Below are 15,111 nucleotides of genomic sequence, written 5' to 3' on the forward strand. Positions count from 1 at the left end.
AATAAAATCAAGCAGAGGAGTTCTTAATGTTTCTTTTGTGATGTTTTTTCAGAGTTTAATAGATTTCCCTGTTGACAGTTTTTAGCTTACTCTTCAATTTTTAAATTTTGTTTTTCAGTTTCTATTCAATTTTATTGTGCCTCTTCTTGCCACTCTGACTAATTATGAGATTATCTTTCTGTTCATCCTGACTGAAAAATAAATAACAAATGTAACAATATGAAAAAATGCTGGGTATAACTATGCAAAATGTATTATTGACTTCAGAATTTAGGCTCTTTAGAACTTGAATTCCTTTTATGTTAATTCTCAGAGGTAACTGAAGGCCAGGTTGTTATTAAGGAACATAAACTTGTTTAAAATTCAGCATGGTTATAGGTGATACTTATGGACAGGTAAGCTTCATGTTTTCTAGAGAACAGAAGATACTAACAGGCTGTAGCTACTTTGAAAGTCACATGTTTTATTATTTTCACGTAGTGGTAGTTGTGCTTATTAAAATGTAGAGTATCTTACTTATCAAATATATTCAGGGCCAGCTGTGTTAGGATTCCTGTTAGTTCAGTTATGTAACCTTACAGTGCAATAGTAACATAATATATTATAATGTAGCTCAAGAGCTAACAGGAAACCTTTGCATGAACAGCAGAGTAATTAAGATTCTTGGAAGACGCTTTAAAGCATACGGTATTTGTATCTGAAATTGAAAAGCCATACATTCGATATGGTTGTGTTTTCCTATGAGGATGTCATGTAGCAATTGCAGAAAGAGGCAGATAACTTGAAAAGAATCCCAAAGGTCAGGGAGTGTTCTTGCGTCAGTCAGCAACAAGAGAGGGTGGTGGAAGAAAGAGCCCATAGCTCTGTTGGCATCGAATCCGAGTCCTTTCTGTGATTGTCTACAGATCAAAGGAACAGGTGATAATGGTTATTGGCACCTTCCAGCGTAATCGTACCCTGATACCTTCGTTTTCCTTTTTCAGGGCTGAGTAGGATTTTTGGGAAGGTCATAGGACGCATCTGTATAGGTATAGTTCTACAGCTTTGCATCAGTATGGAGCACAGGCAGAATGAGAAATATTTATCTTCAAAAATTAGCATTTACTTGTATTCTGTATAAAATTAAAATCTTAAAAATAATAACTTGCTTTACAAAATTTTACTGAAGCCTGTTAACTAGTTGGTAATTGTTGGGAGTTTTATGACTATATTTCTGCGTGTGCTTTGTCTTTCTACAGATAGTAAATAGCAAAATGTCCTTGATGAATATATTTTTAGCAAGCTTTGTGGTAAATGACTTTTTGACTGTTTTCTGTATACCATAATTCCCTGCCCTCTGTTCTGTTGTTCTTCGTTTTTGCCAGCAAGCTCCTAATGCATCCTTTCTGATTTGTGAATTGCCAGCAATGAGAAACTAAGTGATGCAATTAGGAAATGCTAATGGGCAAAAGCAGATTCTTGATAATACTAATTGTAGACTCAGCAGGCCTTTCATATGTGGGAGTTTGCGAATTAAGAAAACGCGGCATTCCTTTCATCTCTTTCCAAATGTAGGACTCTGCTAGTTTGTTGTGCAAATGCTTAACTTAAGGGCCTGAATGCTTGAGGAATGGCTCTGACCTTCTAGCATAGAGAAAGGGTTATCTTTTTTCCTAGGGAAGTATTCTGGTGTGTGCTATCTAGTCCAGTGGTGACTAGCTGTTTTGACAAAGATAATGCATAACTTGACAATTAATATTTATCATTTTAGTGATAAATGTTAATTGTGTATTGTTGAAACTGTGCAGCAGTTTTTATGGAAGACGTCAGTGTCTGAAGGGTAATAATTTTTGACTGACAGGCAAGAGAATATTGCCTATTGCACCTTCTGATCTGCCTCAGTCAGTCCCTTCTCTAGTTTTGCAGCTCATTTACTTTAATTGGACTCTAGAGGTGTGCATAGGCATCTAGCCCTGTGGATCAAGTTGCTAGATCAGAGATTTGAATTGTAAGTGCTTTTGGGCGTATTCCTGTCTATATGTACTTTTTTGTGTGTATTATTTATAAGAGTTGTTATGTAATGCTTACCTGATCATGTCTTAGATAGTTTAAATAATACACATTGTGTATGCATATACCTGAAAATAAAAGTGATTTTATGTGTTCTTGCAGCTAACAGAAGATGAAATTGCAACTATTCTTAAATCTACTCTTAAAGGACTTGAATATTTGCACTTTATGAGAAAAATACACAGAGATATAAAGGCTGGAAACATCCTTCTTAACACTGAGGGGCACGCAAAATTAGCTGATTTCGGTGTTGCTGGCCAGTTAACAGTAAGTATATGTGGAAAGATCATTTAAAAATGCTTTAATGCTCCTAACCATGTCTTTTCCTTTTCTCTTTTTTCTTCTCCCTTGAATTTTGTGTCTGAGAAGTGACTAGAATTGGTGGTAGAGCTGACATTTTTTGTCATGATGAGTATTTCATGTATTGAAAGGCTATTTAGTTCTCAATTGCTTATTATTATAATCTGTTTTACGTAAAGTGCTGGATGATCCTGCTTTAAAGTTTTATTTGAGAGTTAGTGATTGTCACCTGTTTGGCCTCAGTAGGCTGACAGGCTGAATCAGTTTGATCATAGCAGGAAGTCATTACAGTTTGACCTTTGGGTGGCTAATTTAACATTTAAATATAGAATTAATGTCAAAGGAGTCTGTGAAAATAAGCATTCCTGTTTTAACTGCACAAATAATGTAATTGCAGGATACAATGGCAAAACGTAATACTGTTATAGGAACTCCATTTTGGATGGCTCCGGAGGTAATACAAGAGATTGGCTATAACTGTGTGGCAGACATCTGGTCCCTTGGTATCACTTCAATAGAAATGGCTGAAGGAAAGCCTCCATATGCCGATATTCATCCAATGAGGGTAAGTGTGGATGGGAGGGGGTTCTTGTTTGTTGTATAAAAACACTAATCCTATAATCTCAGAACTGGACATCTAAGGACAAAGTTTTAATATATTTTTTATTTGCTGTCTCACTTCCTATTTACTGTAGTTTGCCTGTGTTTTGACATGTGTCTGTAAGGTTTTGAAGTGTTCTTGTCTCTACATGAGAGAGAAAACTAAGGCAATATGTGCTTAATTGACTTGAAGGCAACGTGTAGAGCCTGTGTCAGGCTGTACCTGCATTTCCAGAGTTGCATCACCAAGAAGCCATCCTCCTTTGAAAGGCAGTTTTGAAGTAAAGGTGGGCAAGAGAAGAATTCAGAATTGTCCTATGTGAGCACTGCTAATATAAATAACCTTGAGCAGTTTTTATGTATTACTGACTTTTAACATCTGTTACTGAATTAGTTTACTGTTTGCAAAATAAAATATAAATAAAATTAGTAGTTTTATGAGAGGTGGGTGTTATAAAGAAATTACTTTGAGAAGTTTATGGAAAAAATGTTTATGTAGGGATAACTTGTTGCTGTTGGTCATGATTTTGTTTTTTTGAAATGAACTATACAATAGCTATACTGGTTTAGTATCAATAAATACTCAGTTCTAGGATTGTATACATCTAAAGTCCATTTAGTATGAACAAGACATTTTGTATATAGTTAAAGTAATTTTTTTTCCATCTGTGTGCTTTGTTATAAGAATGGCACGCACACTGGATTATCTATTCAGTTTTCTTCTGTTGATGTCTAGGATACCAGGATCTTAATATAGGGCAGTCACTGCTATTGAGAGAGAAGGTACTGTAGATACATGATTACTTAAGGTAGCACAAATGTAAATTCAGGTGTTTTTCGTGCTGTTGGGTTCTTGTTTTTGGTTTGCGTGAACTTTCATTAGAGAAGGGACATTTTCTGAAGTTTTTTTTAGTGTGCAGTACAATTAAAGCTAGTGACTATTTTGTAATTTGAAACATTACATCATTTTGGAAACAAAATGTATTTGTCCTGCACTTTTTTTTCTCTTCTCTGGGAATTAGCTATTTTAAAATCAATGTCCAAACTGAAAATACTTCATCTGAAGTTGAGAAGAACAAGATAATCATCTCTCAAGCTTGTTTTTAGTGGGGAATTTAACTTAAGATGAATTAATATTTTAAAATTCTTTTTAAGAACCATATTGATTACAGATTAGTGTGATCATGCTGGATTTTTTTAGTTGTACCCTTAAATTAATTGTCTTCATTATGTCTGGATTCATTTTAACATAATTGTGTGTAGTTGTACTAGCTGATGAAAGGTAAGGGCTACGTTACCAGAGAGGATTTTATAAGCATGACAATAGCTGCTTATAAACCAAAGGTCACTGTTTGAATTTGAAAGCTTGTGAATCTATTTAATTCTTGTAATCAAATGAATGCTATCAAAGGCCAAATTAAAACAATTCTGGGTTGCATAGAACACGTGTTCTTGTTAATAAATTACGTTATGGTCTTTAAGGACTTCTATGCAGTTAGTACTCTTTTGTATATTTGATACCTTCAGTTTTTCTTAATTTTTATTAGTGAGTTGTTACAGTGGTTAACAAGAAATACACAGATTTAAGTTGCAATAGTTTTTCCAGTGTTATACGATATAACTTCACAGGACTTTTGGACATATGTAGATGCTTTCCTACTTTGTTTTAGTTATGACATAGAATTGATATAGGCAAGCATGAAAGCTTGGGCAAATTTTCATTGATTTTTTTTCTAGATGTTGCTGGAGTTCTGTGGTATTTATGTAAAGTACAATTTTGTTACTTGGGAATGCATGTTGAAATTATCATGTGCGCTATTTTGCTGTAGGCTGGTTGGCACTGCCGCAAAGGTAATGTACTGCCAGCAGGCCATTTCCTTGTCAACTGCATTTACAATTTAATAGAAATATTACATGACTTCTTTAAACAAGTGTTTTGGCAGAGAGGAAATAGCAGATTCCATGCAAACAAGCGTAGCTTCCTCTCCTTAACCACACTCCAGCTACTCCAAAGAATTGTACTAGTTTCAGTTGAGGAAGGGTGAGAAGTGGGGGTGCAAAATGGAATTTTGGCAGTTTATAGCACTTTTCTTGTTTACGTATTCCTCATCTAGTATATATGACTGCATAAGTATCATCAATGATATTTCACTTGTTTTTGCTGCAGGTCCGAATCCAATATAACCTGCAGTTGTCATACTTGGTTTAAAGCTCAAATGTCAAGATCATCTGCCAGCCCAATAGTCTAATACTTAATTCATGCAAGAATTATGGAATGCCTCATGTTTGACGTCAGAGTTCTTTTATACTTTCAGTAATGTTATGATAATGATATACTTTGCTAATGCTGGAAGGTGAAATCTCTTTATTTTCTCTGATATGTTTTCCTCAAAGCAGAAATACTTTCAAGTAGTTTTAAAGTGTGTGTGTGGGGGGGGAATGCAGGCATCCTCAAGGTTGCTGTAAAACATGGTGATACAGCTACTAGAAATAGCAACAAGTTTCCTGTTAAGTAAAAGATCACTTAAACCTAGATGTTTTAACCCATCCAACATGGCTAAAAACATGCCTGTTGCAGTAGCTGGTTCAGCAGCCAGGGGTTAGTATGGCTAATGGTGTGTGCATTTGCCTTGGATTCCTCTGCTAGGATGAGCAGTTGTCAGTTTACAGCTAAGCTAATTAAAGAGGGCTTCAGTCTGATTCCAGAGCAAGATTCAAACTCCTGTTCTGGAACGATAGTGAAATGTTTTAACAGCTATGCTCCTGTGTCCCCTGTTGATTGCAGCATATACGCTGTCCTGTTTTGCTAAGGTATTTATGTCCTACTACTGTCTTAATTTAACTCAAATTATTAGCTACTTTGCTCAGTTTCTCCTCTTCAGGCGATATTTATCTCTAGTATTTCTTTTTGTTTCCCCATTCCTCCTCTTTTGTAATGGAAGCACAAAGATTGGCACTATTTTGCCATAGTAGTTCTGATTTTGCTTTTTCTTTAATTGCAACTAATAACTTGCCCTTGAAATATCTTTCAGTTGTTCTAATCAAGCCATCATCTCAAATTCCTCATGTAAAGGATCTTCATCCAAAAACAGCTCTTCTAAGCTATGAAGTTTATACTTATTCATAGTTTACCAACTTCTGAAATTTGGCTTTGTTAACAAGTAGATTAACAACACTCTACCATAAAGCTAATCATAAACTTTAAGAATGGCTCATTTTGAGATCCTTTTTCTAGGACCACCCTTACCACAGATTTTCTTGTATTCAGCCAATGTCATGATCACTTGCTGCTGTGAGGCTGTGATTTTTCAAGATCAATTTAAGCCAATTTAAATGTGGGCAGCTGATTATAGAAACAGCCTATCCCAGCTGTGAGTTCCTGACCTTTCTGTTAAGCGAATGCTAATGTTTTTGTGGCCTCACAAGGAGCTGAATAAAGGAGCTGATCTTCTGAAAAGTCAACGTGACAAAAACCTGCTAGAATTGTGGAAGAGGAGGTGCAGGGGCAGGGAGCTTGCCTACGGAAGTGGGCAGAATGGAGTTGCGCACGTAGCCACAGTTTGGATCTGTGCATAGCTGTGATCATGTAGACCAATGGTAAAACTGCAACCTGGCTTTTATAAACACTTGCTCTTCTTTGCAAGGTCAGCTCTTACTGACAGTGTGGAGTGCTTCAGATAAATGCTGGTAGTTTTCTTCCAAAACAAAACAAAAAATTCTTTTCTTTCATGCTTTTCAGGCAGCTGCAATAATTCATGTAGCTGTGGTACGGAAGAAGCTGGTGGTGGATGTGTTTTTCAACACTTCACAGTATTGGCCTTTGTTTTTTATGGTGAAGTTTGTTGGAAATGGACATGTGGGCATCATATGTTCTACAGTGAATTGGAGGAAGCCAATTCGAAATGCTTCCATTTGCCTTAGGTCCAATCATGATATTTATTTTTCCATGGCACTTACCCAGATTACCCATGCCTCCTGTCTAGCCTGTGTCATTTCCACCCTGGACTAATCTGTTTGTAATAACCCTGTGTTTTTTCATAAATCTTATAACAATCTACCATTTTTCCAGTTTTTGATTCTCAGTATGTTACATATGAAACTGGCAATTGAAGTGAGAATTATCGCTATGTAAACTTTCAAGAACCAAGGAAGGTGTCATGCTGGGCATCACTGCATGATTGAGAGCTGTTTTTTATTTGCTGAGAAAATGATTTCCTCTGTCTTCTATGCCTAGAGTGAAGGACAGAGGAAAAATCCACTCTTGGCAATGTCAGCTGTCTTTCTATATAGTCAATTCTAACAGAGGAATCTGTTACGTTTCTTCTCTCCAACAGATGGAATTGCCTCATCAGTTTCTATTTTCTTTGTGATTTGATCAATCTTATCTCAGCATTATTGCTTTTGATTTAGAGCAGTTCTATAGAAGAATATCATAAAGGTTTCTTACTTTAATGTTTTCACTTATCTTTAGAATTAGAATTAACTTCTTCAAGTCCTTTTCATTGAGAATTTTCTATGAGACACTTTTCGTTAATCTGTGACTTGATCCTGCCTACTGTTTCTAGACAGGGTGAGCTAATATTTAAAGAGACTTTAAATACAGATTTTTGATTATACATTGCTGTTTATTATTTTACTGTCTCTTCAAAAATCTTGTGGAAGAATGGCAGTGAGTTGTGGTAGGACTCACTGAGTAGGATTACTCAGGGATAATAATCCTTCAACATTTCTGTTGTGAGTTCTGTGCTGTGATGGTTCCCTTACAATTAAATATTTTATGTGCTTTTAAGTGACTTAAAATATGTAACCATTTTAAAACACTCTTAATACTTTAAGTAGTTCTCGAAAGAGCCTGCGAGACCCTAACACATCCATTTCTTTCAATGGCAGGGTTGCACTAATAAATACAGTTGAAGGGGAAAAAATTTACTACTTCCTCTGGATCTTCCTTTGTATCTTGTCTTTCTTCAAAAATTGAATTTCTCAGGACAGGAATTAAATGTGCGCTGTCTTGCACAATGCTATATTCTTTCTAAATTCTTAAATAATAAATGGTGATCCCCTGTATAATGCACTTTTATAGTGGGGAGCTATGGCTGTGACAGGATATGATTGAGGCAGTAGACTAGAATTTGAAAATATAGATAGTGTAAACTATATTTAAAACCTTGAACAAAGATCTATGTATACGGTATGTGAGCAGACCTCCTTACTTGAAGGACTTACTAGTTTCTGTTTTAGAAAGCTGCTCCTGGTGTGAGAAGTTAATGCTGAGGTGCAGTCCTGTTCCTACTACCCTGTTTCATGCTTCTCTCATGGAAGCTTCTGGAATGGAGAGATCGTAAATGGGAGAGGCAGATTACAACAAGAAGTTGTGTACATTTGAATTTACACATCTGGCATATCCAGTTTTTGTGATCAAATACCTGATGTGCTTATTTACATGAGATCTCTATAGATTTTGCCAGAACCTTAATATCTAGGTGTTAGGTCTAGTGATCTGGAGAAGAACCGCTCTTTCCATGCGGTAAGATATCAGGTGGTGCTTGCTGCAGTCGTGATGAGAGGTGGAAGTGGTGGTGGAGTTTGTCAGCATTCTTTAGGCGTGTTAGAAGCAAGATTTCTATGGGCAGTTAGATGTTACTTAACAGGAGGAAATTTTATTTTGAGATGTATGTAGATCTCCAAACTTAAAATAAAGATTTATCATGGTTTGAGTTAAACTGTGCTTGACGTTCACCTGTGTCTGTAGGTGGTCTGAGGGGGATTCAGGTGCTTTCCTCCTTAGCTCCTATTGCTAGGCATAGCTACAGACACAGTACGCTTTTGAATGTAATTCTTTTGGCGTATTTAATGCCCACAGGACTCATGGAGGAAGAGAGTTTCAAAAGGATTTCATTATTTGTTTGCTCGTTGACCAGCTCTTGCACTGGCTGGAAGCAGAGGAGGAGACAGCTGGGAGTATTCTAACGTGATTCTAGTGAGGAGGTCAACACAGGCAAATACCCCTAGCTTACAGTCTGATTTCTTGGTAATATAGAAATATAATTTCTTCTCACTTTTCAGCATATCTAGCATAGAGTTTTAATGAAGTTTTCTATGGCTATTTTTTCCAAACGATAAGCAGAGTAAAAGAAATAGTACATAAATCGTTCTCAAGCATTGAAAACAACTTTAGGGGTGTTAGGTTTCAAAATATATGAAATAAGCTTGTGATATTTTACTTATTTTCTTAAATAGCAAGGTAGTTCATTGACAGTACCACATTCAGTTATGTATATTGAGCCTCCTTGAGGGTGATATGCTAACATGGCAGAATCTAGTTTTCCCTTTGCTTGCTATGCAAAGGGATAGTATGCTTAGCATCACCCCATTTCACATGGAAAGGAGAGGTTTTGGGATACTGTTATAAAAGCAAAGTAGGAGAAAATACCATTTGTCCTCTGGCAAAACTTTGCAGATGAGAAAGATTTCCCCCCCACCCCAATCCTCCAAGGGCTTTTTGAAGAGGTTCTGCCATGTTGCTTTATCAGAGCCAGTACTCCCTTCTTCCCACAGAAAAGATTGACAGATTTGCAGTTCATGGGACTCTGAGAGTGCAAACCACATAAAAGAGTAGAGGCGTGTAGTAGTTCAATTGTGCTTCCATATGTATTCACAAAGGGGTGTAGATTGGGCCTGATAATCTAGTTTCTTTTAAGTTAGATACTACCTTATGAGCATGTGGCTCTTCATAGAGGAAAACTGACATAAAAGAGATGGATGTAAGTAAAGGAAGAAAGTAAAAGATGAGGATTACAGTAAAGAGAGATGGGTTGAGTTCAGCTTTAGCAGTCCAAAAGATCTTACTGAGGTAAGACAGGGGAAGCTATGTAAAACCTGGAAGAAGAGCTCACTAACGAGGAAATCAATGCGTTATAAAGGTTCACATTCTTTCATAGTTTCTTTTCTAACCAGCACAGAGTGATACGACATTAACGTTGATAATCTTATATTTTCATAATGTGTGTGTAACGGAGGTAATTATGGTGACTAGATCAGAGGATGACAAGGCCCTATTTCTGTCCTTATTAAAGCTTTTTTAAATCTCCAATCTGATATAGGAAGACAACTTGATTATATATATGAATTGCTGCTTTTATCTACTACTTTTTTTTCCTTCTCCTCCATGCATCTCTCTAGCTTGTTTTTCCCTGAAGTGATGTCTTGAAAGTTTGCATAGTGGACACTTGCAATATAAATAAAGTAAAATTAAAAATATTTGTGGTTATATAATCTAGCATAAATGCTTCACCATGGTTTGAAGAATGCACTTTCACCCCTTTGCACCACTTGAATTATTTTAATTTAGAATAGGATACCATAATATGTACTTTTTCCCACTATTAGAAGTATGAATTCTTTAATTTTTTTATGATATCAAGTCTGTCTACATGTGTGCGTAAACAGGAAAGGTTAATCTGGCATGTGTAATAAAGTAGCAGAAGCAGACAATATTTGATATTTGGACTAAAACTTGAATTTAATTTGAATTAAATAGAAAACATTTATTTCATGCTTCTAAATGAGGATTTAATTAAAATTAAATTAGTTCATCTTTTTAGACTTACCCTGAATAGGAAATTTGAAACATACTTCAATTGATGGTTGGTTTTCTCTGACTTTGATTAATCACTTTCAAAGTATGCAGAGAATCAGTACAGTAATTTCATAATTACACACAAGTGAGTTAACTTGAAACCTTAACTAAAATAACTGTAAAGGAAATTTGATGTTGGTTAGTTTCATGTAATGCTGTGTATCTTTTGTGTATGATTCACATTCTTACAAGTGCTAATCTGAAAAAAGTCCTGCACCATGATACTACCAATTTATTTGCACGATACTTTAATAGGCAAATGATTGACTTGGCAACGTGATTTTTCAAAGTCATTGGAACAGTAAATGGAGGCTGAGTAAAGCCACGAGGGTGATGGAAAGATTCTTGATGGTCTCAGTGTACCTTGCATCAAACCCTACGTTTGTAAGCATTGTTAGAGGTTATTTGATAAAACTGTCATTGTGGTTAAAGCAGGGAACTATTCAACAAATGTAGCATTGTAGGGGTTAATATTATTCTCTACTACTGAACTGGCTACCTTCTCTCTGGAGAAATGCTTAAAAAAAAGAAAGGCAAACAAAAAAAACCCTAATCCAAAAGTTTAAATCATTGCACATTTGCTCATTTGTGATTTGTGATGTTACTGTAAATACAGATCAAAGTGCAAAGCAAAAGCAAAACTATCCTGCAGCTTGAAGATCTAAGTTTTGTTTGAAATGAGCAACCATTAGTGAAACAAGATCCATTAAAACTAGAATCATAATGTGAATGCAGCAAAAAAGTTCTTTATTATTTAACTTCATAGATACTCTTATTTGAAAAAAACTTTCTATCATTAGTGCATGTTGTTGTATGCTGAATTTACTCAATTTATATTTAACTTGCACTATGGGTTTGGGAAAATAGTAAGTGCAGAGTCTTATGAGAACCCATTGTACTAAAATTTCTAATAACCTGCAGGATATTGTAAAATTTGCCACAGAGTTCAAAACTTTAAGTGAGTAGATATATATATTTACTCTGGATGCTTCTATTTCTTTTTATTCTATTAACCTTCAAGCTCCAAGATTAACACAAAATATACAAGGTTAATTTTTTTCAGAGGTCTGGCAGCTAGCTTTATTGAAGAGGGAATTTGTATTTTGCTTTTAATTAAGTAGAACTATTTGGATTTTTGTACGTGACTAGTGTCTTGTTAAGCCAAAAAAGAACCCAGTAAATAATTTTAAAAGGTTCTTGGAAGTTTGAATCAGTGTTTTTCCTTTTAAGTAAACTGTATATTCATTCTTTTTTCTTGAATTTCAACATATTTTATATCAATATAGCTAATTGATTCGGGGGAAGTGCTTTAAGGAGACCTGACTAATATAGTGCCAAATTCTTAACACATTATGATACTTTAAAAAAGCAAAAGTGTATTTAAATGGGTTTTGCTTAGAGAAGTCATGTAGGAGAAAATGGCAATCGGATTAGGAGGAAAATATTAAGCTTCTATCGCTACTCACTGTAAGACTTTTTTATGTTTAAGTTTATATTGGTTATTTACTTTGTAGAAAATCTTAAAAATTGCTTAGATTGAAAGGAGGGTAAAATTTGGAATTGAGAAAGCCTATTAAGATTGTATATACCCACTTTCTGTCTTGGTATTATATTGCCTTAAAATGTATACCAAGTCATTTTTAAAGAGGATGATGCATATTTAATGTAAGAAATTTATTTAAAAGGAAGGGTTGCCAATCAGTCTAAATTTGTTTCAGTTAAAACTTGATGGTCTAAAGACAACTTATAATCCTTTTCTTGTTATAAAGTATTGTCAAATTTGTAGCAGTATCAGTTAAAAAGTTTATGGAAACTTTGTTTTAAGGTGGTTTAAAGTAAAACTACATCTTTAATTAGAATTTGATGGCACCTGTTTTCATTTTGTTTCCGCAGCAACACCAGTGATATCAAAAATTGCCCGTAGACCACCCTGGTTTTAGAGAAGCATGAAACCAGCCTGGCTATTTCATTTCAGCTTTTTATTTTACTGGCTAAATAGTCAAACAGAGCTCTAACACATTGTCATAGTTTGTGCAATTTCCTTAAAGCCCCTCTTTAAAATTTAACACATGCTGTTTAGTTCAATAGTCAGATGTAATTGAATCTTGTAGAGAAATCGGTACACAGTTTCTTAAAACTTGATCTTTCTTCCATTGATGAAAGTCGTCAGATATCCATAGACTCTAGTGTGAATGCATAGTAATGCTGGAGCAAAACTATTTGGGACCACCTGGATGCAGTCGCAGTTTCTTGGTGTGAGACTGTTTTGAGTATGATCTAGCTAGAAGGTTCTTGCTAGACTGGAACTACTACAATAAGCTGATAGCGCTAAAGAAAGGTTTTATTGTCATATCTCTGGATGAACAGTGGGATAGGCTAAAAGCCAAAGGGCATGTCTGTCTGTCGGGGTGTTGAAAAGTGGGTGGGAGCTCAGATACCAGTGCTCTTGGAGAGCAGTGCGTGAGTCAGCTCCAGCTCAGAGGCAGTACACTGCATTAACGTGCAGGTGTATCCAAAGTATTACACCTGGCTTCAGAGTTCACTTACACGTTACCTCTCTTGAGGTAAAAATACCTGCTGTTTCAGCCTGTAGTTCAGCCTAGGTACTGGATTCATTCATGCTACGTAGACTGAGTACGGGTTCAGACGTGCAATTCTCTTAATTGGCTAGAGCATACCCTACAGTGGTTCTGCTTCTGGTTTCTTGACTTTATGCCAGTTGATGGTAGATGAGCATCTGAGTCAGCATAAAGTTAGCTGATATAAAGTTTAACCTATTAAATTTCTTTTTTTAATGAACTTACTGGTAGAGAGTGTATTCAGTTACAATATTTTTGATCTAGCACTAGGATTCCTAAATCTGTTTTAGTGTTGTCTGAAGCCATGTCTTTCTAAAAAATTAACTGGGTTGACATGTCCATAATATGGCTATACAGCAAAAATGTGATTGTAATATTGACAAATATGTCTATGCTAGATCTACATTATCTGGCATGCATAACGATAGCAATGATTATGTGGTTAAAAAAGAAAAAAAAAAGTAGTGTGGGAAAACTGGCCAATGGACTTGGACAAACCTACTCAGTGAACACAGAAGGTCCACGTTACCACAGCTTCACTGTTCATCCATTCTGGCTATTCCAAAGCAGCACAGTCATACCTTCAGTTACAAATTTTATCATCCAGAGTTCTTCTGAAAACTTAAAGTCAAACTATGTTTTGTTAAACTGAAGACAGAAATGTTCAAAATTTGAACTGTGTGCAGAGAAATTTAAAATACTTCCCAAGTAAAGAAGCTCCCCCCCAAGTTTTTAGAAAAATCATTGAGAAAATAATCACAGACTTTAATCACCTTCCCTGCCTTTTTTTTTTTCTTTCCAACTTTAAAGTGTAAAACTTAATCAGCTCAGCAGTTCTGTTTAAAAATGAGGTTGTTGCTTGCGAATAATGCCTATTAATTGATTAATTAATTAATTAATTTACTTATTTATTTTAATGTATTGCTTGGTAAAGGAAACACAATCTGGTGCTACCTGAAATGTTTTACTCCAGCTGGTAAAAATAGCATCACGAATGTGTCTTAAGAACTAGAAAACGGGGTTATAAAAATGGGTGAGTTTGGGGAAGGTACTACTGTACTTCATCAAGGATCAGTATTGTAATTATTTAACTCTTATATTTACCATTCTGGAAATGAAGTGAAAATCTGTTGATCAAATGTTTTGGTGACAAATGATACTATAAATTTTGAGGAGGATAAGGATATCATACACGAAGAACTAGATCGTCTTGTGGGTTGGAGAGGAAAGGGAAATTAAAAATATGCACTAGACTACTCCTGGTAGGAGATAATCAGTCAATTTTAAGAATCGGGCAGGTCACAGGAAGACCAGGTTTGGTCTTCTACAGTGATGACTAAGAAAAACGCAATCTTGGGAATGTAGGGGAATGTTTGCAGTAGAGCTAGGGATGTCTGAATACCATTATACTAGAAACTGATGAGACAGTGTATGCAGTTCTGGTCACCATGAAAGGTGTTTTACTACTGGAAAAAGTTCAGAGAAGGAGGACYGAATCCTAGAAGATCAAAGCAAAGAGACTGAAAGAGCTTGGCTTATTAGTTTGACAAAATAAAAGCTTGACAGAGAGATGATTGTACTCTTTAGGCATGTGAGCGGATAAATACTGAGAGAGGAAGAAGCCATGTAAGGCAGTGGACAATGTGGTATAAACTAACATGAATTAGTCTGGAAACTGGGTTTTTAAACGTCAAAGAAGCAAGGGTAGAGTTGCATGATGTGTTGGGTTGAAGGCTAAGCCAACTGAACTTCTTGTTTTCTTTTCTGCCCCAGAACTGATGTTTTGTGCCCTTGCAGGATGGTGTCAGACTGTACAGCTGGACTGAGTGAATGACTTGCTGCCCTGCAAGGGGGCAGATCAAGGACTGTCAGGATTTCTCCATCTGGTGTTTTATGATCTCTTGTGCTTGTCTGACCTGACAAACTTGTCTGGTGCTGTTGCTA

General features: G+C 35.7%; 1 protein-coding gene across 1 annotated transcript in view; it reads left to right on the forward strand.

Annotated features, from left to right (window-relative positions):
* Window positions 1–368: 368 nt before the first annotated feature.
* The window catches only part of LOC112961605 (serine/threonine-protein kinase 3-like), a 52,638-nt gene continuing 37,895 nt past the window's right edge, over window positions 369–15,111 (forward strand). The window contains exons 1-3 of the mRNA XM_026056942.1: window positions 369–395; window positions 2,152–2,316; window positions 2,747–2,914. Of these exons, the coding sequence (XP_025912727.1) occupies window positions 369–395; window positions 2,152–2,316; window positions 2,747–2,914 (360 nt within the window). The remainder of the gene's footprint in view (window positions 396–2,151; window positions 2,317–2,746; window positions 2,915–15,111) is intronic.

Source organism: Apteryx rowi, unplaced genomic scaffold (assembly GCF_003343035.1).
Source record: "Apteryx rowi isolate R43461 unplaced genomic scaffold, aptRow1 scaffold_1347, whole genome shotgun sequence".
NCBI lineage: Eukaryota > Metazoa > Chordata > Aves > Apterygiformes > Apterygidae > Apteryx > Apteryx rowi.